Source organism: Mastomys coucha, unplaced genomic scaffold, assembly GCF_008632895.1.
Source record: "Mastomys coucha isolate ucsf_1 unplaced genomic scaffold, UCSF_Mcou_1 pScaffold11, whole genome shotgun sequence".
Taxonomy (NCBI): domain Eukaryota; kingdom Metazoa; phylum Chordata; class Mammalia; order Rodentia; family Muridae; genus Mastomys; species Mastomys coucha.
Genome location: NW_022196893.1, coordinates 11,085,723 through 11,109,813, shown reverse-complemented (window position 1 = coordinate 11,109,813; position 24,091 = coordinate 11,085,723). Strand labels below are relative to the sequence as shown.

The window sequence follows — 24,091 nt, the reverse complement described above, 5'->3', positions numbered from 1 at the left end:
AGATTGTGATAAAGCCTGTGATGTGATGCTAAGCCCAGGCACAACTCAACCCCCTGGAGGTTGCTCAGAGTTCTCCAAGCAGACACCCTTTCAACAGCCTAGCTTGGAGTGCAACAGCTAGATGCAGCATGGACCGGCTCCATGCTCCCTAGTGACTGCCCAAGTTTCTACCCGGAGAAGGCAGCAGTTCACTTTGAAAGGACTCAACCAGTGGGACTCAGGGAAACACTGTGGTAACTTGGGGGTGGGGGTATAGACCGAGACGGGCCCAGAAGGGGACACAACCTTGCAGATAATCCAGTCCCATCACGCCAAGGCCCAAAGAGGAGCAGTAAATAATAACAGATTGAATAGTAAAGAACCAGCACTCAGACCCCGCCTCTCTCCTCAACCTTCTCCCTTCCTCCATCTCCTTTCTCTAATCCACCAAAGGCCTGAGCTAAGGTAGAAGCTGCAAGGGTGGGCTGAATGGACATACTTTGAAATTTTTCTGTAACAAGAGCCTTGACTTCTCGTACCCCTTCCTATACTTTACGAATCTGAGAACCACATAGCTAAGTCAGCCTCTCCTCTGCTCTATGCCAGAAGGGAAACTGAGCCCCAGGTTGCAACAAGTGGAAAACAGGACTTGCGCTCTCTGACCCCTAGTTGAGTCTTTCTGGGTGACAAAGTTAAGACTCTATCCTACGCTGCATTTTTTTAAGGTTCAGGTAACCCTTGATTTCCCAATTAATCACTGATAATTTGTCTGTCCAGGGCTGGCTCTCTAGCTCGCCATCTAGTGGTAAAACAGAGAGCTGCAGGCTACTGCTGAACACATCCCAAGGCAGACACAGCTGAAGAGCTCAGGCTGCCTGTCAGGTCACTCATTACCTGTGTGACTCCTAGTGGAAGACAGACAACCAGGGACGAAAGAGCCTCTCCCGCAGAATCAGGGGCTGAGTTGTTGGACTTCAGGGATCTCCATTTTCTAACTGTCCTATACTCATGGGGTTTAGTTACTAAAGAAGGTAAATTTAAACTGGGAGGTGGTGAGGTACACCTTTGATCCCAACACTTGGGAAGCAGAGGCAAATGGATCTCTGAGTTTGAGACCAGCCTGGTCTACAGGGTGAGTTCCAGGACAGATAGGGCTATGTAGAGACCTTGTCAAAGAAGGAGGAGGAGGCAGAGAAGAAAGAGAAGGAAGAGGAGGAAGAGGAAGAGGAAGAGGAGGAGGAGGAGGAGGAGGAGGAAGAGGAGGAGGAAGAAGAGGAAGAAGAGGAGAAGAAGATGAAGAAAAAGGAGAAGGAGAAGGAGAAGAGATGTTTATCCTAAGGTATTTTCTGTGGAATGCGGATGCTTTCTCGATCTGAAGGTATTTTGGATCCTGGGGGTTCTCAGCAACTCCACAATGCTGAGCTCTGAGAAAGAGAGAAAGGTGACTGTCAGCTAAGAGGGCATCTGAGGATTCCCAGGGGGGCCATTAGCTGATAGAAGGTCCTGAGGCATGGCTTAGAGCCTCCCTTAGCTATCTATACCCAGAGCTTCAATAATTGGAACTTGCAGGAACATTGGGATGCTACACTCAAGGCTGACCCCTGCCCTTCTCCAGAGAGCAGGCAAGCTGGTGCTTGGGACAGGGAGAAACCACCTCAGCCCCAAAGTCACTTAACAAGCTCTGTACACAGCCAGCCAGGGATCTGAGGAGCCTGGAGAGATAGAGTAGCCTGGTTTCATATATTGGTTCATGAGTCACAGATACCATGACATGGCTGGCACACATGCATTTACACACACACACATTTACATACAGATATATGCATTCACATGTGTGCACATGTGTTCTCCTATGAATACATGTAGATCTCCATATCCACATACCTGTCCAGAAACTATCTAACAGGAGAAAGACACACATCCTGCATGCCTGTCCAGTCCCTTTGGGCCTACTTCCATTCGCTAACATCCCTTCAATATGGCTGTGCCATGCTTGTCAGATCCTGGGCCTGATAGAGACCATGATGCAAGATCCTGTACAAATGCCCTTGTGGAGAATGCCCTGCCACATGCCCCTCACCTCCAAAGTGACATGGCCTGTAGGCCCCATCCCAGGAACACGACTGGCAATGAAGGCAGCCACCCCTGCCATCCCCAGAACAGAAACAGAAGCAATACAGGCAGAGCAGTAGGCCCCTGCTCTATGCTCCAGGTGTCTCTTAGTAGCTCAGAGCTAATGCTAATGACTCTTAGACCTGAGCTGGTTCCGGAGTACCTCCTCTGTCTCTCTGCCCTGTCCAACCTTAGCCATTGCTTCCCTGAGATACCAGAACACTTTCGGTGACCAGCTCACCCCCACACTCCTAAAACAGTCATGTCTGAAGCACTGTCCTGTTGACCTCTCTAGTCACTCCAGACTCAACCCCACTCCCTGATCGTCATCTGGTCCCTGAAGCAGCCTGTGTCTGAGATCCCCAATAGTCAGAGGCTGGTGACTTGGAGACTTTTCCTCCAGCCAGGCCCCACTCTCCTTTGCCTCCATTGCAGCTAATCCCCAGGTTTCTCGGGTCTCAGCTCAGATGTCCTCCCCAACCCTGCATCCTGAGCTTTACTGGACCCAAGGCACCACTCTCTGTGCCTTAGCATCTCTGTAGTCCTGCACGGAAGGAAGGACCAATGTGTTTATCAAGCATGTGGCTCTCACACGTGTTTGAGGGGTTCCTCCCACAGTTCTAGGCACTGAACAGCTAAAATTCACCATGTGTTGGGCTGAGGAAATGGCTCAGTGGGTAAAGTGCTTGCCTTACAAGCATGAGGACCAGAGTTCCAATCACCAGAATCCATACAAAGATCAGGTTATCCTAGGGGCCTGCCTGTAATTACAGCCCCCAGAAGGCAGAAACAGAGTAAACTGGCTAGCCACAGTAGCTGCATCACTGAACTCTGGGTTCAATTAAGAAACTGTGCATCAAAGAGTAATGTAGACAGTGTTCAAGGATGATTTTTTTACATCAACCTCAGGCCTCTACGCAATCAGGAATATATGCAAACACACACGTGCAAATGCACATACACACATGCATACTAAGCATACATGCATATGAAAGAAAGAGAAGAAAGAACATCTCCTGGACTTCCCAAATAGACCTAAAAGTCCCAAGCCTATGTCCCTACCTCTTCCCACTTCTAATATAGGGTGGTGGAGGAGGCATCCTACATCTGCTACTCTCTGGCAGTGCATCGTCGAGGAGGGAACCATGTCTTTGAAGCTGTTTCTTCATTCCCCCAAATAAGAATAGCCCAGATCCCTCCCTGGGTAAATGTTAGGCTCAAACGTCAAGTGAATACAGTCTGGGAAATGCTGAGCAGACCTCAGGGCTTGTGGATTCAAGGCAACTTCTCAATATAAGGTGGGTAAGAGGTAGATAGACAGGTATATAGGTAGTGAGTGGGGAGATGGATAGGTGGATGGAGAACCAGGTGGACAGGTGGGAAAGTACAGTGAATGGATAGATGAGCAGATAGATAGATAGATAGATAGATAGATAGATAGATAGATAGATAGATAGATAGATGTGTGAGTAGGCAGGTAGTAAATGAGACAGACAGACAGATAAGTGGATAGATGGGAGGATGGACAGATGGATGGAAGGACAGGTGGGTAGATGGTTGGGTGGATGGACACAAGAATGTATGCATAGACAGGTGCGTGGATGAGTAATAGATCCATAAACAGGTGAGTGGGTAGGTGTTGGGTGCGCTGTGTGAAGGTTGTCTTTGTATTATTCAATTTTTAATTCTGTACTGGCAGAGAGCTGAGTATTGTCCAGATTTTGGTATTGTTATTCTTATGGTTTGTCACCTGCCTCAGTAAACATACACCTTCCTCACATGCTGTTTGATTTAATAAAGAGCTGACAGCCAATAGCTGAGCAGGAAAAGGAAGGTGGGACTTCCAGTCTGAGAGAGGGTTTCTGGGAGAAGAATCAAGGAGTGAGGATTCGCCAGCGGGACACAGATGAGGTACTGGAACAGAGAGGAGTGGGGGATAATGGGCCACATAGTGGGTCATGGACTAGAATAATAGGGTTAATTAAGTTAGATAAGCTACCTGGGAGGTCACCTAAGCTAAAATAAAATTAGTCTCTGTCGTTCTTTGTCTGCTGACAGGTCCAAGAAGTCTGGCGATAGATAGGTGTGTGGGAATGGGTAGATGGATGCATGCATGCACAGGTGAGTAGAAGGGTGGGCAGTAGGTGGATGGACAGACAAGTATGTGGATGTGTAGGAAGGCAGGTGGCAAAGGTGTAAATAGTCCATTCGAACTCTAAGCCTGCCGGGATTGGCTTCCTAATGATGCACTAAACTTGTTCTTGCTCAGCTAATCATATTCTTTTCTTACACAGGCTCCCTCTGACAGCCGATGGAGACCACCCCCCAAGCAACCTTTTATCCCAGAACAGTCGGACTTCCCTAGTGCTGAAATCCAAGTTATCTGAGGACTCAGAGGCACCAGGACCTACGCACCCACCCCCAGCACCTCTGGGTCCCACGTGCTAGCCCATGAGTTCAATAAGGAGGAAAGGGACATCTGTCCAGCACCATGAGGATGGTTCTGGCCAAGGAAGGAACTGATCTTCTCTGAGTGAATAAATGGGTCAAGCTGGGCAGGCAGTGATGGGTGGGCAGGGAGGACTCACTGGGAACACGGTTGATGGCTTTGAGAGGCCTCAGGACACGCACAGTGCGGATGGCTGACAGGTTGATGTTCTGTAGGTCCAGAGAGTACTCGACCATCCTACAGAGAAAGGAGAGAGTGAGGGACGGTATAGAAGAGACACAGGACCAGGTCCTAAGCCGGGGTCACCCAGCCACCCACAGTCCATAGAAGAATAAAGAAGGACCAAAGTCCAACTGTGATGCTCCCCTGGGCCCAGTCTCCTCCATAAGCAAGGTCCCACCTGTCACAGCGACGTAGCAGGTGTAGTCCGGAGCAGGAGTGGAGGAACAGAGAGGCAGGTCCCTACTGCAGAGCCATGCCAGGTAGCTCTCACCTTCTAGACCCTAGCCATCTGACCCGTGACCTGTGTCAGTCCCGTTTCTGAAATTTACCTTCCAATGCGGATGCTTGTCCATCAGATTAAACCTAGAGAGGTGAGGGACCTCAGGCTGACACCACACAGAAACTGGGTGTCACTAACATCAAAAACTGGTTTTATAAAGCCTCCATCACAAAATAAGGGCCTACGAGGGGCCCACCACAGCAGGGACCAAAGCCCCAGTAAGAAAGCAAGATATGACTGATAATGCTAAGGGCTTAGGTCACCTTAGATAAGGCTAGAACCAAACATCCTGTGGGGCTTGCCTCCTCTCTACCCTACCTTGAGCTAGCCTAGGCATCCTGTGACACATCTCCAAGACACTGCAGGTGTGCTGTGTTCTTTGGACTCTAGGAAGCCCTGAACAGCTCAACTGTTGTCTCAGGCTCACAGATGCTCTCCCTCGGGTCTCTTCTGCCTGGAGAAACCACCCTCCTCCTGTGATGGAGCCATGCTCTTTCCCACACACAGCCCTGGAGCCCTAAGCGCTTCTCCACATTGGGTCCAGAATGCGCCAGACCAGTGCCAGTTCTAGTCTTAACTGCCTACTTGTTGGGGAAGGGCGACTCAAATAAAAGAGACAGCCTTGGAGCTGCCCTGGCCCCCTCGTCAGCCTCATCCCCACACCCTACTCCCCATTCCACTTGCAGTGCTTTGCTGGTGGTCACCTCTTCCAGAGAGCTTTCCCAGATCTCCCACAGGGCAGATCTTGATGACCCACGCAATAGTTCACGCATCAGTCAGGTGCTTGCTGAGGCACCATTGCCCACTCCCCCACAACTAACCTCAGGTGTCGCTTCAATAGACCCTCCCCCCCCCCATCCCACCCTGGCTCCAGCAAGGCTGCCAGCTCCACCTGTCACCAGTGTGGGTGGGAAATGAAGGCTTTCCTACACACCCAATAAACCTGTCCAACTGTTGTGAGCCACCGCCCCCTCCTGTCGCTTGAGGAGTAATTGAGCGAAAGCTGCCTCACCTGAGATGGCCCTGTCCAAACCCCCACTCTTGTCCACACCTTGCTCTCTGGTAGGCTCCTCTCTGTGTGCACAATTCCCACATGTGCACACCTGAGCCCACTTATTCACACACACACACACACACACACACACACACACTCCTACTTTAAACTAAATTCAGATAGGGGTGACCTCAAAAATGTTTCAGAGATTAGAATCAAAGACAACGATCCAGGGAAGGGAGGGGAGGGTGCAGGGCAGTGGCCAGCAGAGAAGGTGAGACGGAGGCCTGGGCATGGGAGAGGATTAGAGGGCTGAGCAGGCAGTAGGGAGTGGGCCGCATGAGGATTCCATGCGTGGGTGAGCCAAACTGTCATCTTCATATTGTGAAGAAGAGCTCTCCCCAGCAGCTGGGGGATGCTTGTGATGGAGGCACTGTGGGGGCGGCACATGCTCACACGCACGCGCGCGCGCGCGCGCGCGCACACACACACACACACACACACTGAGCATGGGGAGACACACACACACACACACACACATACACTGAGCATGGGGAGCCACCCTATAGCATTCACTCACTCCAGAGACCTTTTTCCTGCCTACCTAGCTTCTCTGGGTGTGGTCATGGGGAGGTGCCGGGTACATCCTACTGAGGGTGTGGAACAGGGCTTCCCATGAACTGTGTCAAAGACCCATGTGCCACTGATGCCTGGCTCAGGGCAGAGGGGACATAGAGCCATTCTCACCCCTATGAAATACCAAAAAAACAATGCAGACTTGAGAGATGGGGGTAAACAAAAAGTTGGGGACTCTCTGAGGGCTCTGTCTTGCCGGTTCTTTGTGTTCCTTCACCTGAGGCCCCCACATTTGAATGCAGCCACTATTCTAAACCTGTGTCCTTTAACCTTCGAGAGAGCCCCACTCTAGAGCAGCTTAGCAAGGGGGTCCTCAGGACACCTCAGTCCCTGACTCCAGGCCCCTCGTGGCCACTTGCACCACTGTCTCCCTTCCAGGACCCCCAGGCCCACAGCCTGACTATCAACACTGAGCAAAGCAGGCGGCCAGGATAAGGCTGACCTGAGAGGTTCAGCATCTTGGAGAGAAACTGTTCTCTTATGTTGTCTTCTGTAACCAAGGAGAAGAGAACGTCTCCCTGGATCCTAGATGTGATATCCTGTAGGCTGTGGCAGGATATCACCAAGGCCCACGATTGTCCAGTTAGTAAACAACAGTGTCTAAACACATCCTCACAGTGGGAAGCTGATCGGACTCCCAGGCTTGGCTTCAGACTCAGCAACCCCTAAACTCTGGATCCCTAGAAGAACCAAAGCAGCCGGAGCCCAGCAGTACATGAGAACCCTCAAAGCCAAAGTAAACCAGACTTAGAGAGACGCTGCGCGCTAATCCAGCCCCTTCCCTCCACCACAGACCTCACCCTCCAGGTCTTCAGGCAGGCATACACCCTCTACAGCCAGCTGCAAAGTTTTCTGAGACCCTATCAGTGCCTCCCTCAGACTCTCCAAAAGAAAAAAGAAAAGGAAAGGAAAGAAAAATCTCATGGAACTTCTTGTAGAATTTAATATCAAAATCTGAATTCCAAGCTTCATGGCAGCCAATTGAAAAGAGGGAAATGTGATATTACCAAGTTCTTTAGCAACATGAACTAACTGGACATTGTAGAGCTTTCCAGGGTCAGTTTCTCCTAAACCTTCTTCCATGTCCCCTGACCCTACTGGGACATTCTGCTGCATCTGTTTCCTGTCTCAAAGAGGAGGACAGTCTAAATTCATTTGGTGCATGAGAAGCACACAGTAGGTGCCCAAGAAGCACACATTAGTTGCACAAGAAGCACACATTTGATGCACAGTGATTTAAATGAACTCGGTGGATAAGAAGCACACAGTAGGTGCAGAGTGATCTAAATGCGCTTGGTGGATAAGAAGCACACATGAGGTGTACAGTGGAGAACGCAGAGGCTCCCTTTCTTCCCTGAGGGGAACACATCAGAAAGGATGCTAGACAGCTGTGGGAGTGTCAGGGGAGAACCCTTGACTGGCAGGCAGGAACTGTGTGTTTAAATCTCTGCCTTGAGAACCTCGCTGTCCTGACAGAGACTCTTGCGCCAGCAAGTCCAACCTGGGACAGCTGCTGACATCTCCAACTATGCCTGCTGAGACAGCATCTCACCATCCCTGTCTCCTGACAGCCGCGACAGGCTCCCTTCTGTTCCCCTGTCTCCTGCTTTCCCTTCCCCCTAGCCCAACCATTTCACATCACCATACCCAAACCTCAGATGGAGGTGTGCTCGCTTAAAACCTTCCGTAGCTCCCACTGTTCTCAGGGAAAGACCCAGCCCCTCCACCACAGCCTTTGAGGTCCTTCACAGCCGGGCCCTGCTCCTACCTTCAGCAACTCAGAGGTATCAAGCCAGGCTCACAGGGCATCTTAGGCACACACCTCACTCTCAGGTACCGGAGCTCTCTCCCTCCCTCCTCCACCCTTCCATGAAGGCTCTTCTTGCTCCTTACCAAGTGCAAAGTTCACCACCACCCCCTGTTCTGATTCTGTCCCCACAGTCCACATATCCTGGCAGGGATAGGTTCCCCAGGGACGCATTTACTCAACATGGGAAGGGGGAAGAAGCGAACAGTAAAGGTGGGCTGCTCTGGGTGGTCCAGGTATGACTCCCATCCAGGAGCTCTGAGGGACCATAGGGATATCTGAGAACTGAAGTAGCGACACTGGGCTGCAGCACAGGGCAGAGAGCTTGCCTAGCATGAGCATGCGAGACCCCGGGATCCATTTTCAGCATGGGGTTCAGGAGGTAGGCCGGCAGCATCAGCACCCCACACATACACTGTGGCACTGGGCGTGCCCATCTCCCTGCCTCTGACCTTCATGCCCAGCTTCACCTGCTGCCCACACCCTGCACACACTCAGGGGAACCTACCTAAATGTGAATAATACCACCTACTCTGTGCCCAAGGCAACCCTCAATGACAAAAGCCAGCCCCTCTTCCTGTCACCCTAAAAGTGGTCTCTGGGCCGCTGTCCTAGCTCCTAAGGAGGTGAAAAGGAAGCTGCCGAGTGGGTGAGTAACCACGGAGCTGACTTCCCTCAGGCCCCAAGTAAGACATCAGAGTTTCAAGAGTGAGAAATTAATTTCTAATTGCACAGTTACTTTATCACACAGCTTTGGTGCTAAAAGTCTTTTATTAAAAAAAAAAAAGAAAGAAAAAATCAACAACCCCTACCAGCTCCTGCCAGCGCCCAGGTGCCTAATTGGGTAAAGCAATTCTGTCTTAAAGAAGCCCTTCCAGGGCTGGTGAGATGGCTCAGCGGGTAAGAGCACTGACTGCTCTTCCGAAGGTCCTGAGTTCAAATCCCAGCAACCACAGCAACCACATGGTGGCTCACAACCACCCGTAATGAGATCTGACGCCCTCCTCTGGTGCGTCTGAAGACAGCAACAGTGTACTTACATATAATAATAAATAAATCCTAAAAAAAAAAAAATAAAAAATAAAAAAAGAAGCCCTTCCACCCTGGAACCACCCAAGAGCAGCCGGGCTAAGCTTAGTTCCAGCTCTTTTCCCTGAGTGGCTAGGCTGAGGTAGGGGGGCCAGGTCAGGAGAAAGCAGGGAGGAGCGAGAGGAGGACTCTTCAGAGCACCTCCCAACGTTCCTGCTTAAAGAACCCAGGACTGCTCAGAAGGAGACAGGTCCCCTGGCTTGGTCACTATCATGGGTTCAGAATGAGCAAGCGGCCCCAGATTGTCCCTGAGGGTAATCCAGCCCTTGAGCTGAAAGGGTTAAGAGGGGCCTCCCCTCCCTGGATATGTGGCCTGGAACCCCAAGGTGCTAAGGGTCATCTTGCCTCAGTGTGGCCTGAGGATGGCACAATCACAGAAGGCCGAACAAGAGCTGCAGGGACAGGGTCCTGGGGCCTGCCTTCCATTCTACCTTGAGCCTTGAGGGGTAGGGAGCCCAAAGGCCTTGGGTTTCTGCCACTTGCCACTCAGTCCTGGCAGGCTGGCAAGGGCCGCCTAAGCATTCAGTAGCCACCAGGTAAACACACACACACACACACACACACAGAGTAAATTCTCTCCCACAGTCACCTACTACTGCACCTACCAGAAGAAGACACGGAGGCTCAGAGATCACCCAGAGGACTCACCAGGTGTAGAAGAACCTACCCCTACCCCCATCTCATCACACCTCTCGAGCTCCCTCTCCACTGGCTCAGGGACCACAACACACTACAGCAAGTGGGAGGTGGCCAACATCCTTGGAGCCAGTGGTCCAATGGTCAGCTGGGTTCCAGTCCCAGCTCACTCCCAGTAGACCCAGTGACCTTGAGAGAGACAGTCAGTGAAAATGAATTCCAATATAGATTCAGCGCCTCAAACGGGATCTGGCATGAGGAAAGGCCAGTAAGTATGAACCGTCATGAGTTTCCTTAGCTTCTTGAGTCTACTCTTATCTACAAGTCTGAAGAAAGTCACACATCCCCAGGCAGGTAGAAGCAAGAGAGACCACGCTATTAATTCTTGAAGCACCTCTGGCCTCACCCCCAGCACTGGCCACTCCCCCTGTGCTCCAATGTTACAATGTAACAGCTCCAGCTCCTGGTGTGCTCCACGCCCCTTCCTGTCTTGTCCTTGTATCTGAAGAGCCCTTTCCCAGACCCATCACCATGCAAAGCTGAACTCTCATGTTTGGTATCTTGCTCTTTTCCATCCTCTGATGCTTACTCTGCATGTCCCAGATCCTCAGAGATGCCGAAGGGTTCCAGCCACCCCCCCTCCCCCCAGCTCTGAGCCCAGGCAGGCTCCCTGTGAAAGTTTGTCAAATAAACACCTTGAGGAGCAAAACAAATAGAAGAGCTTGAGGAACCAGAGAAGCAACACAAAGTGCCTGGGGTGCATCTTCCTAGGAGACACCCCATCCAGGGCCAGTATCGGAGCTTGCTTCCTCAATCTCTGCCAGAGGCCTGGAGGGCTTTTTCTTAAAATGTGGTAAGAACGTGGGGTTCTCAGCAAGGAAGGCACAACACTGGGTGAGGATGGCGGATCATCTGTCAGGAGGCGGCTGGATGTGACAACTAGACCATCAGCCTGGGAAGCTAGCCTGACACCCATTACACGGTAGGGGTTTTGGTGGAGAGAGTGCTGGGAAGGGAGGGGCAAAGGATGGAGTCGCTATGGGAACAACAGCAAGGCTCTTGACTCCGTTCCTTAACCTTCGAGGTGATTTTACTCATTGCTATAGTTGGTTTTTATTCCTTTCAGAGTCGTGTGTTAAAATTCTAATGCCCAAAAGCTTGGAACAAGGAAGCGAGGTCCTTGGGGTTCGGCAGGGTAAAACTGGTGCCCTTGCCGATTAAACCAAAGGCAACTATTCGGCCTCTCATCCTGTGAGGATGTACCAAGGAAGCATGACCTTGGACTCCCAGCCTCTGGAATTTGCACATTCAGAACACCCAGCCAGCCTGTGGCATTTCCTTACAGCGTGCCCCGACTGAGATCCGCACAGTTCCTCACACGAAGCCTCCCCATCCAAGAGACTGAGGGTTGGTAAGCCCTCTTTACTGAGGAGGAAAATGAGTACAACCGAGTCAGCCAGAGTTCATAGTTCAGCGGGGAGTCCCACACCACGAAGGATGGCTACAAAGTCTTAGGGTGGTTTACAATACAGATCTCAGGAGGTGGTAAGACTCGGACCCTCCCACTGCACGTCTTCATTCAGCGCTGTGCTGCTAGGTCTTTGCTCAGATCACCTGAGAAACGCACGAAGCTCAGAAAAAACAAGTAGGTATGTTTGTTTTGTTTTGTAGATAGGGTCCTCCTTTGTAGCTGCTCCGCCTCAATGTTAGGCTTATAGATTCGAGAGCCCCATGCCCCACTCAGTAACGCCTGGTTGTTTTGTTTTGCACATGTCTTTGTGTAATGTGTGGGGTGCATGTGTGCATGTGAAAGCCTTTCTTGATAGCTCTTCACCCTTATTCACTGAGGCAAATTATCTAATTGAACCTAAAGCTCACCAATAGGAATGAATAGCTAGCCAGCCTTTCTCTAGGAATTCCATCTTGGCCTTGAGATCTTTGGAATTATAGGTGAGCTGCTGTGCCCACGTGGCTTTTAAAAGAGTACTAGAGCTCCAGATTCTAATCACCATGCTTGTAAGGCGAGCATGTTATGCACTGAGCCATCCCCAGTGCATGATTACTTTTGTATGTGTGCCACCACTTACAATGTCTGCCTGTCCCTGAGTGAGCTCAGGCTGGTCTCAGCACCACCCGAGTGGGGCTATGTACTACAGGCAAGTGGGCGAAGGGCAGGAGGAAACATTTCCTCTCCTCTCTGAGGATTCACCTCACAGCTCCCTGGGGGTCAGTGAGACTTCCTAAGACCTTGGGACAGGCTAATGGATTATTTTGACCTCTGAAAAGGTGACATTCCCTCCTACATTGAGCGAGCACGGGCTCAGCCATATCTGAGAAATCCCAGGACCTGGAGCAGGCTACCAGCTTTTGTGAGCACCCACTTCCTCAACATCTGGAGAGCAGATCTAACCTCCTGGGATCCTGGCCCTGAGAGCAAGGTGGTAGATATGAAAGCCCTCAGCCCATCAGCAAGCCTCCCATGAGCCAGCTCCCGTTGCTCAAGCTTCTGACTGTGCTCCGAGGAACCCAGGGCCGGGGTGGGGGTTCCCCCTCTTATCCTCCTGGGATACCCTCCTTGTTCTCGAGCCATGAGGCACCGGTGGAGCTGACACCCACCAAGGCTGGCTCAGGAATGAACACAGAGCCCAGGCCAGCCAATCCAAGCCGAGCAGGCTCCATTCTAGACCACCTGGGCAGAGCAGAAGAGGACAGATGAGGAAGTATGGGGAGCTGCTGATGCCATCCTGCACAGAGCCCCAAACCCCAGTGAGGAAAGTCGCCACCAAAGAAACAGCAGAGCTAAGAAGTGGCAGCACAGACGGGGACAGTCTGTGAGGATTCTGGCACCGGCCATCGTGGAAGGCAAGGCTCTTCAGCAAAAGAGCTGAGAGAATCCCATCACCGTATGACTCTGAGGTTCCTGCCTGACTCACACCTGACCAGTGTGACTCATCAGGCAGGTCTGAGGATCTCTGACAACTCACCCAACCCCCACGGTAGCTACCATCTTGTTTCCATGGAAACGGGCCTACACAGTGACCATCACCTGTTCTAACCAGCCTCGCATGCAAACAAAACCAACATTTACACTCAGATTCTAACTAGAACCTTCCAGGGTCCACCCCCATCCAATAATAGATCTTCACCTCCCTCGTCAGCCCCTCACCCACCAGGCAGGAAAGTAGTGCCAGGAGCCTCCCCTTGTCCTTGACTCAGGACCTGCCATCAGAGAGAAGGCCTACAAAGCTCCAGAGTAACTTGGTCACTGACACAGCCCACAGGGCCTCTTGGGCCTCTTGACAACTCTGGGGTTTCCCTGAGCCACACACAATACAAACACAAACAAACAGGAAGAAAGAGGATCCTCCACAGGCTTCTGGAGACCATTAATGGAGTCCAGTAATGACCCTCTGGGCACTGAGTAGAGCTGGGCCCACGGGCAAGCAATGGCCTCTGCGACACTTGTATGATCAATGCCAACTTTAGATTCCTCAGCAGAGTACAGATGCTGCCCAGCCAGCCTGGACAGAGCTATGGAAGCGGCCACCAGGGATCACAGCTTCAACAAGGACACTGGCCACCAAGCATCTTCCCCTCCGATCTGGCTTGACCCCACAGAGTAGTTGTTCTTGGTTAGGAGAGCCAACGTCAAACCTGCTTTCTGCTTCCCTTTGCCTTCCTGTAGCTAAAAGTAGCTGTGAGATTTGACTCTCGCCAAGAGCGCTAGGAAAGGAAGGGATCTGGTAAAGAAAACATTGCTTTCTGACCCAAGTAGACAGGCAGGGCTGGCATAGCCACCTCTCCGCCCTTCCATATGGCCTTCAATTCAGACCTCCACAGCTCCAGCCATGGCCTCATGACCATGGAAGAAAGGACCAGGAAAAATCACAAGGATGTTAGCTCCTGCGTGGCAGAGCTATCACGAATAACCAGAGCTGGGGAGTCATGATCTCCATCACTCAGAGCTTCCTACAGAGGTCACAGGAACTGACTCTTTGAGAGCATCGGGCCATCACAGCAGGACCCCTGAGAGTGAATGTAGATCCCTAGGTCCTACTGTGCCTGATAGGCCCACATCCCTGGAGTGGGGCCCAAGAGGCTGCCCCCATAACACTGCTGCTCTCTGAAGCATGGAGAGAGGTGAAGGCTGTCTTTGAAGGTTGAGGAGATCGCCCATCCCAACTTGCACACGGCTGTGTGTGCCTATCCCCTCCGTGTGCCTATCCATCCCCCCTCCTTCAACCCGCCACGCCTGGAGAGCCTTTACCCAATGGGGATGTGGCTTCTCTGTAGCCTGCAGTTAGAACCCCCCTCCCTGGCCTACCATACATATTTAAGGCAAAGATGCACACAGCAGTGGTACAGAGTAGCTGGATATTCAGGTAGAGGGACTTGTGACCTCCCCACCCCTTACTGAGGGAAGCCGGGATAACCCTCAGTTTGTCAGTGGGTCCTTAGGAGAAGGAGAGGCTTGTATCTCCTCTGGGGAAGAATTTTAGCAGCACGCACCCTCGTCTCCCAGGCAGCAGCTCATTCCTACACAGAGGCCTTCTGGGATGTCATAGTTCTCACGTCTCGACGTCCTGGCACCTGCTCCTTGTTCTCATCCACCAAAGAGCCCACAGCCCTACACAGGCCCCCGTCCCCCAAAGGAGCAACCAAGCCTTTAAGTTTAAGTTTTAACAGAGGTGTCTCACTCCCCACTCTCTGCTGGCACTGGTCACTTCGTGCCCGGTCACAGAGGCGGGGATGGAATTCAGCATGGTGTACCAAGGGAGGCATACAAGCGAAGAGAATTCAAGACTGTGAGTGAATATTTCATGACCCCCTAATGGACTAAGCAGGAGAGAGTTGCTTAAATAGAAAGGTTGTAGGGTGGCTCGGCCATACCTGAAGAGCAGGGGTGACTGCCTGCTCTGTCACCAGGAGGGAAATAAGGATAACAGGGCTCTCAGCCCGGGCCGAGCATGCACAGGAAGTGACCCAGAGAACAACAGCTGGGTCTCTCCTCCAGGGACCCCTCTACAATGAAAGTACCAGCCACAGGGCCAAGTTTGATGTTTGGGTTTAAAAGTCACCTGCTATTCATCTCAAGGTGAGAGAGACCGGCCTGGGAGGGCAAACGTGACCAGGAGACGAGCTACCGGAGGGAGCCTACACTTTACTGGACCGGTACTCTCCCATCTGCCTCAAAGCCATTGTGGGTGGAGGCTGAGATCCTGTCCTCTAGGCAGCTTGCTGGGAATCCAGTAAGTCACTCTGAAAGAGCTGTCCTTGGACGAGTGGCGGGGGTCGGGGGGAGGCCTGGAACATTCCATCCTGAAGGAGAAATGAAGCCACCTCTGGGCTTCTGGGGGCACTGTAGAGGGTCTTACAGAACCCTTCCCTGCGGCCTCTCCCCATGTGAGAAGCCCCAGACCTGTCTCCTAGCCTCATCTCTCAGCCCCCACACATTCCACAGCCTGTGGCCCACAGCCTGAGCCTTCTTCCTGAGATTCTATTGTCTCTCCTCTGCTGGACAGCTCCCACCCCAGCTCTGTGTCTTGATGGCCACTTGACTCCAACCCCTCATGGATACTGGCCCTTCTGGTACCCTGGTCCTTCTCAGCAGTATTGTGGAACGGCTTAGGTTGTGTCTGTGATATCCATTTTGCTTTTTCTTTTTTTTCTAATAATCTAACCTCCACGACATCAGAAGAGCATTTACCTCTGTTATCTTCTGTCCCCACTTCCTGGGTCAAAGCCTGGCGTGTACACGCTCCTCAACAAATTCTGACTCCCGGAATGAACAGTACTAACAGGTGGGAGCCACGAAAAGACAAACTTTAGCTCAGGAAAATAACTTTCTAGCACTTTGTTCTGTTCTAATTCGAGACTGACTGCCTGGCATGATAGTGAGCTCCCTGCAGGGGCAGCGTAAGGATGGGGCCTCTGATCTCAATTCAGCACCACTGAGTTGGAGACAAAGCGCTGTGACCTCTAAGGAACCTTGCAACTCAGAGGTTCCATGTCACCCTCTGTGCCTTGGAAGAGGCAGCCAGTAATTTGGGGAAGGGGTGGGGCGGGAAGGGAGGAAACATCCTTGGGATGTCAGGCCTGTTACTCTGGAAACAGAATGTTTCTAGTACTGATGGGGCTTTGGAGGGTGGGTGGGCAGTTCTGAGGGTGGTAAGAACCGGGTGGGAGTGGGAAGGGTGGGCTCTGGAGTCCCAGCTATAACCCTCACCCTATCCTCTCCACCACACCATTCCCAGGATAGTGAAGAGCCTGGAGACAAGGGTAGATTTGGTTCTGCATTTAGTACAGGGCTAGACCTGTAGGTATTCATGACTGTGGGAGAAAGTCTCCCATGAGGCTGATGGATGAGCTGCATCATCATCAGTGGTCTCAATGAGAGTGACAGTATGGGGCCCCCTGACCTACCCAGTTCATATAGGAAGACTCTAGATATGGGCTTTCCATGCCAGCCCTATGCCAGCCTTCCCTGATATTGAGGGTTGTGGCCAGAAGAGCCTGTCAGGGACATTGGGTGCTAAGGCTGGCAGTCTTCCCCCTGCTCCAGCTTGGAGACCCTGGTGAGCCAACAGACAGGGGCAGAAGGACAAACAGAGCTGAGCTTGAGGTCTAATGGGCAGGAGCGGGAGAGCCTTGAGGTGGGAAGGGCAGACCCAAAGAAATGACATCTCAGACAAGTTAGGAAAAAAAAATGGCTGCTGCGCCATGCACCTGGGAAGTCAGGGGCAGGTGAGCTCTGCATTCAAGGCCAGCCAAGGCTACACAGTGAGGCCCTTGGTAGCACGAGCTAACAGACTTACCTGACAGTGTTTCAGTATCTAGGGGACAATGCCTTTGTTTGATTTACTCTTTCTTGTTAATTAAAAGGTGTAGACGCTGGCAAGTTGCAAGCTAATTTGTAGATTTTTATCAGGCAGAGACAGATGCCATCACTGCCTAACAAGAAAGGCTTCTGCCCATCACCAACCTGTGGTGTCTTTACAGGAGGCCGTCACCAGGCTGACACTCAGCTCTAGTGGTCCCCTGGGCCCTCTTCTATACCTCCCAGATGCTGTGGCCAGGCAACCATCTCACCCGTCCCCCATTTAGCGTAATAACCAGCAGTGCATGGTCATTCTAAGATTTACACAAGGGCTGCTTTTATTCATATTTTTTTTTAACTTGAAAATGACACGCTGATCTGAGGTTCCTTCCATAATCAGGGACTTTAGAGAGGCATCATTAGTATTCCCAGGGAGAAGAGGATGAACAGCATATCCATAAAACAAAAGCAGGCACAAACCGTCCTGAAACCCAGAAAAACACAAGAGCAAGAAGGCGTCCAGGGGGCGAAAATGACAGAGGAGGGGACCATTCTAGCAGAGCCAGTAAAGAGAGAGAGGACCCTGCTGAGAGCCCAGGGATGACTCAGAAAGCTGAGACTAGAACTCCCTCCCATTCCAGGTGAACCCAGGACAGATGCAGAGACAAGAGAGAGGAGGGGGGATCCAGCTAACAGGAATGTGAGGAGGACAGAGCAAGGAGAATGAGCTGGAAAACTGAAGAAGAAGAAGCTGGACAAGCGCTCTGAGCCAACAGAGAGCTTGAAACTGGAGCTACAAGTTCTAGACACCCAGGAGAAAGTCCGAATTCTGGAGACAAGGATGAAAACAGCCAGCATCTTGACTAGACAAAGCTGCCGGCTTCCAAGAAAGGGAGCAGGGTAGTACTGGTCCCCTGCAGCCCTGTGTCATCAATTCACATGGCACAATGTCACCGGTTCTAAGGGAGTAAAATCACAGTCCTATGAAAGAGCAGACACATACTGTCCTTCCCGTTCCAAGATCAAAGGGATGAGTTTGCACAGCCAAGATTAAAAAAATGATACTCTCCAAAACCTTTTCTTTGAAACTCTACTTAAGGGTATTCTCCAGTCAGCCCAAAATGAGAACGAACCTGACAAAGGCATCGACCTGGGACCCAAGAAACCATCTGAAACCTTCCTGCCTCCAGGCAGGGTCCAGATGCCCAGGGATAAGGGGGCTGGGAGCCTGAACAGCACAGGAGGCAGAGCAACGGGACAAACTGTCACATCTCAGGACAGAGCCTGAGAACTCGGCAGCCTCCGCGCCTCCACATCTCCAGTTCCCTCTCAGACATTTGCAGCCTTTGCTGCCTCTTATGGACGGCAGAATACTCAATGACAGACTCATACATATGCTCGCGCGCACACACACTGACAGGCACACGCCCATTCATGGCCACAGGCCTTCCTCTCTCCTAACTCCTGCCCTGCTGAGGCACGACTAGGCATGGTTAGTACCAGTGTGTCTTTTACCTCCCATGTGTTACCTCCTCAGGACAGAACTCAAGTCCCATGTCCCCAGTCTGGTTCCATCAGACTCCTTGGTCAAATGCTCTCAGGCAAAGAGACTGTGCTGACCAAAGCCCTAGCCCGTGTGGACAGACCCCCATGCCACCCCAGCAGAGCTGCTGGACACTGTCCTAGACAGTGAGTCTGGCAGGACTGGCCTGCATATGGCTCTCCTTCTCACCTGGCCTCCAGGGCAGCACCCATACTCCACAGAGCCCTCTGCATCCCTGGCTGCTGGACAGACTCCAGGGAAGCAGGAAGGAAGCCTGAGTGATGCTCCAAATGGGCAAAATGGAACCAAGTTCCTCCTGGCTTCCCTGACTGTGGTGTGTGGCTTTGTTCTTTTCTTTCTTTCTTTCTTTCTTTTTTTTTTTTTTTTAGTCAAGTCTCATTTATGACCCAGGCTAGCCTTAAATTCCTGGGTGAACTGATCCTCCCACCTTTCTTAGAGATGACCAGAAATGGGGCTTAAGTCTGCCCTCCATTTCTGACTTGCTGAGTGACCATGATAATGGTGATGGCAAGTGTGATGATAGTGATGATGATGATGATGGTGATGGTGATGATGATAGAGCTGATAGTGATGGTGGTGTGGTGATAATGATAATGGTGACAATGATGGTGGCAATGGTTATTGTGGTGGTGATGATGATGGCAGTGGTGGCGAGGATGATAATGGTTATGGTGGTGAGGATGATTATGGTGAAAATATGATATGATGATGACTATATTATGATGGTGAACATGATCATGGTGATGATCAAGGTAGTGACCATAATAATAATGATGGTGATGACAGCAATGAAAACAGTGACAATGGTTATGGTGATGGCAGGAACAATGGTGATGGTAGTGGTGGTGACAAGGACAATGGTTATACTGATATACAGTGACAATGGTTATGGTGATGATAGGGACAACGGTTATGCTGATGACAATGACAATGGTTATGGTGATGGTGGTGACAGTGACAATGGTTATGGTGGTGACAGTGACAATGGTTATGGTGGTGACAGGGACAATGGTTATGGTGGTGACAGTGACAATGGTTATGGTGGTGACAATGACAATGGTTATGGTGGTGACAGTAACAATGGTTATGGTGGTACCAGTGACAATGGTTATGGTGGTGACAGTGACAATGGTTATGGTGGTGACAGGGACAATGGTTATGGTGGTGACAGTGACAATGGTTATGGTGGTGACAGTGACAATGGTGATGGTGGTCACAGTGACAATAGTTAGGCCCATGACAATGACAATGATGATAACTAGTGGTGGTGGCAGTACTGCAGCTGCTGGTGGTGACAGCAAACCCTTCTTGATGCTCATTTTGACCAAGGTGATATCTTTACTTCTCTTTTACAGATGGGGAAATGGAGCCTTCTCAAAGTTAATTGACTTTCTCAAAGGCATGCAATTAATCAGCATCAAACACTCTTTCTACGCTGCCCATCGCACAACAGATGCTTACAGCAGCCACCAGAAGGGACGGCTGTCTGTCTAGGCCCATCTACAGAGAGCACTGTCTCTCCTGCCCCAGCCAGGGGCCCTCCATTCTCACATGGCATCACCACCATCTCCCAGAAGCCTCTGGGCTAGCTATACGAAAGCTGACATGGATCAAAAACCAGGTTGTTACCTACCCTGCCATGACAATGAAGAAATCCAGGCGGTTCCATGTGTCCCCGAGGTAGCACTTCTTGCCAAAAATGCCCAGGGCCACCATCTTAAGCACCATCTCCATGGCGAAGAAGATGAAGATGAAGTCATCAAAGACCTGTGGAGCAGGAGGAAGACAGGACAAGGTGGAGCAAACTCTAGGGCATGAGTGGAAGTGGAGCAGGAGGAAAAGAGGACAAGGTAGAGTGAACTCTGTGGCATGAGTGGAAGTCAGAGCCACTGTGAGGTCAAACGTGGGACAGGAAGAGACCTCAGAGTCCCTTGTCCACTCAGACTCTTCACAGGAAGGAAGCCAGGGCCCAGGGATGGGATAACGTTACCCAGGGCTACACAGCCCATTCTCCTCATGGCTTTAGCCCCAGCAATGACAAGGACCCTGGGGCTGAGCACCAGGCTCCCTTGTGATCTCTCTCAGAATGGCACACATCGGGTAGCCCACTTTACAGCTAAGGAAACAAGACTGGAGAAGCCAAGCAACTTACCCTGGGTCACACAGCAACTCTGCAAGGATTAAAATGAAACTTGGGTCTGGCTCCCAGGGATGGGCATCAGATAATCTACTTCTGTAAAATGGATGCATCCCCAGAGCCCTGTTCTATAGTCTCTCACACCATGCCTAACACCACACAGATGCCACGTCAGGGCCCACCTGGGAGAATAATGGGAGAAATGCAAGAGGCCACAGAGGAGGAGGTACTAGGGAGCCAAGGCAGGCAGAGAAATCTAGCCACTGCCTTCGCTGTGTGAATGGGATGGAGTGGAGCCTCGGCTGGGAAAGCAAAGATGGCCAGAGGGGCGATTAGTTAGGAGAGGTGAGGAGCTGCGCTTCAGCAGCCCCCTGAGCTTGGAAGAGGACACCCAGTAGGGAGGGAGGGAGGTAGAGAGGGAGGGGACAACTGAGAGGCTCACCTGCAGGATCTTGCAGCGGTCTGACAGGCACTCCATGTCGTCACATGGCTGGTACATGCCCAGGGTCACACAGTTCAGCAGGATGACCAGCATGCTCACACACTCGAACCATGTATACGGAGTCAAGGACGAACTGATGGCAGCAGGGCCTAGGATGCTACACTCCTGAATGTGACACCCCAAGAACAGACACACAGTCCATTTCTGCCCACACCCTGTGGACCCCTCAATGGCTCAGGACCCAGTTTTCAGAGACCGTGCAGCTGGCCTGCCCCGCCACACAGGTGCAACCAATGCCACACCCTGCAGGAAACTGAACCAGATCCAACCACTGAACCATCCACTGGAGGATGCTTCTGGTCCCACCCAGAAAGGAGTGGCTCCCAGACAGGTCCCCAGCCTCAACAGCTCTGATGGCCGGCCTTCTCTTCTCCCCGTCCCATCCCTCTGCAGAGGTTTCATGCTTCCTGTCCAGGGTACTGATCCGCACTTCTGAGATGCCCTGGACCCTTCTGACCTACCCATCTCTGTGGGGCTGAAGCTCACAATCACTCTCCGACCGCTGCTCCCAGATGAGCCCTGCTCAGAGAGTTGGCCTCCCAGGTTGTAACCCAGCAGAATGCTGCAACCTGGAGCCAGGGCATCTAGTGATCAGTCCTTCAATCAGCTACGGGCCATCAGCAGGATAAAGGGATCCTACAGCCCAGACAGAAGAAAACTTCCTAAGTTCTCCCACCTCCCTGCTAGCCACCCCTCTTAGGCCAAGGCTGACCCCATCCACTCTTTGCCTATCTCAATCTACCCAACCAGAGAGCTCAAAACTCAAAGAGACCTTGGGGCTGTGTCACTCACAGTGCCCCACCCCCAGCTGTCATGATATAGCTGAGAAAGCTGAAGCCTGCTTTTAACCCCCCGGCCCATGGCCTCATCTCTCTCTTACACAAGTCCTCAGGGCTAAGGAGATCTGTGCCCCCAAAAAGTGAATCACAGTGAAAAGAAGCGAAACCACACAACAGCATAAATGACTGAGGTCAGACTCTGGGGTGAACTGCCAGGCGAAGGAGCTTGTCTAATGACTCACTCCCTTCTAGTAGTTTCTCATCTACCAGGAAGGAGACTGACAGCCCCCCCATCCCCCGCCGGTAGCTATACCCACACTCCTGTCCCTGACTCCAGCACTTAGCATCTAGGTACAGGCCTGTGCTGTCAGAGCAGCCAGCAGCGCTGGAGACCACAGCCTGCATGTGAACTCCAGTCCCTGCGGCTAGTGGCTCTGGGGTCTCGAGCCAGGTCACGGCAGGTCCTCACAGGAGCTAAGGGGCACCTCACGGGTCCACAGAGCCTGTCCTGACCCCTCTTCTCAGAGCGCCTGCTGTGGCTCCCAACTTCTCCTGGCATAAGTTCGGAAGCCCTCCCCAAAGCTGGCCAGTAAGACCTACCCTACCCTCTTCTTCCCCTGACTGTCTCCCATCAACTTGTGGTGCTCTCCCTGTCTGATCTCAGGCAGTTCCACCCACCTCTTCAGCCCCAGAAGCCCCTCCCCCAACAGCCTTCCAGTTTGACTCTCTCTCATTGTCTCCGCCCACTTTTGAGCAGACTCTGGGTCCCCACAGTATGGAGGAGATGCTCAACCAAGGCTTGCGGAGTGAATACATGAGTTTCTCTCAAGGACCCGGCCATACCAGCTCAACACCAGCCCACCACAGCTAGATGTCAACCGCAGTGGACTGGGCCCCTCCTGCCTGAAAAGAGAACTGACCTAGTTTCCATGGCAACAGCCCCCTCTGCTCCCCAGACCCTGCTCACCTTGAAAGCTGCCTTCTATGGCCTCCATCCCTGCCCTGCTCCTTCCTGCCCTTGGCCTGGCTGCCACTCTCCCGCCATAGCCTGTAATTAATTTCAGTCGCTGCCAGGCCCCCTTTGAGCCCCAGCCTTGCTCCAGCAGTAGCTGTGTCATTAATTAACTTTTTTGAAGTTCAAACGTTCTAATTACCAGTGAGCATCCCCGGTTCCCTTGATCCCCTCCCCCTACTCCCTACCTCCTTCTCATAGCCCAGTTTCTGCTGCCTCTGTCCTTCCCGGAGACCCGGGCCCAAGTGACTTGACAGGCCCATTCACAGGTGGGGAAAGACAAGGCCCTTCTTTGGATCACATGGCTGGGATATGTCTACATCAGGCCTGCTGGGTTCCTTGACCAGTGTCCCCTGCTGGCCCTTGGTCCTGTGTCTGCAATTCTGCCCCTGCCTCCCTGGGGCTGCAGCTCTGGCTTCTGCCTCTCCAGCGGGCCCGTGTGATGCCAGGCACCAAATCCTCAGGCTCCTTGATAAAACTAAATGCAATACAAAGGGCAACAGATTTAGCCAGGTATAACACTATACGCCTGTAATCCCAGCACTGGGGAGGCTAAGGCAGGCGCTACACAGTAATACCTTCTCTGCACAACTCAAACCAAAACAATCAAAAGTAGGGTGGAGTGAGGGGGTGCGACTCGGTTGGCAGTGTTTCACTGGAGTGCAATCCCAGAACCAAGCACCACATAAAGCCAAGCACGGTGGCATGGCGGCCAATCCTTACGGTCCCACTCAGGAGGCAGAGGCAGGAGGATCAAGAGTTGAAAGTCCCAGGGCAGTGGCTTTAGCCCTTTAATTCCAGCAGAGGCAGAAGGATCTGAGTTCAAGGCCAGCCTGGTCTACTGGGGCAGCCAGAACTACACAAAGAAACCCTGTGTCAAAAACCAAAGAGATGCTGGGCGGTGGTAGCACACACCTTTAATCCCAGCATTTGGGAGACAGAGGCAGGCAGATTTCTGTGTTCGAGGCCAGCCTGGTCTACAGAGTGAGTTCCAGGACAGCCAGGGCTACACAGAGAAACTCTGTCTCGAAAAAACAAACAAACAAACAAACAAACCAAAGAGAGAGATAAAAAGG

The 24,091-nt window shown here is 51.9% G+C and overlaps 1 protein-coding gene across 3 annotated transcripts in view; it reads right to left on the bottom strand.

Moving 5' to 3' along the window:
* Cacna1i (calcium voltage-gated channel subunit alpha1 I) overlaps positions 1 to 24,091 on the bottom strand; it is a 112,520-nt gene that overhangs the window by 59,053 nt on the left and 29,376 nt on the right. For all 3 annotated transcript variants that reach the window (XM_031349760.1, XM_031349769.1, XM_031349776.1), the window contains exons 3-5: positions 21,165 to 21,276; positions 20,219 to 20,352; positions 4,680 to 4,777 (exon numbers count right to left, since the gene is read on the bottom strand). In XM_031349760.1, the coding sequence (XP_031205620.1) occupies positions 4,680 to 4,777; positions 20,219 to 20,352; positions 21,165 to 21,276 (344 nt within the window). The remainder of the gene's footprint in view (positions 1 to 4,679; positions 4,778 to 20,218; positions 20,353 to 21,164; positions 21,277 to 24,091) is intronic.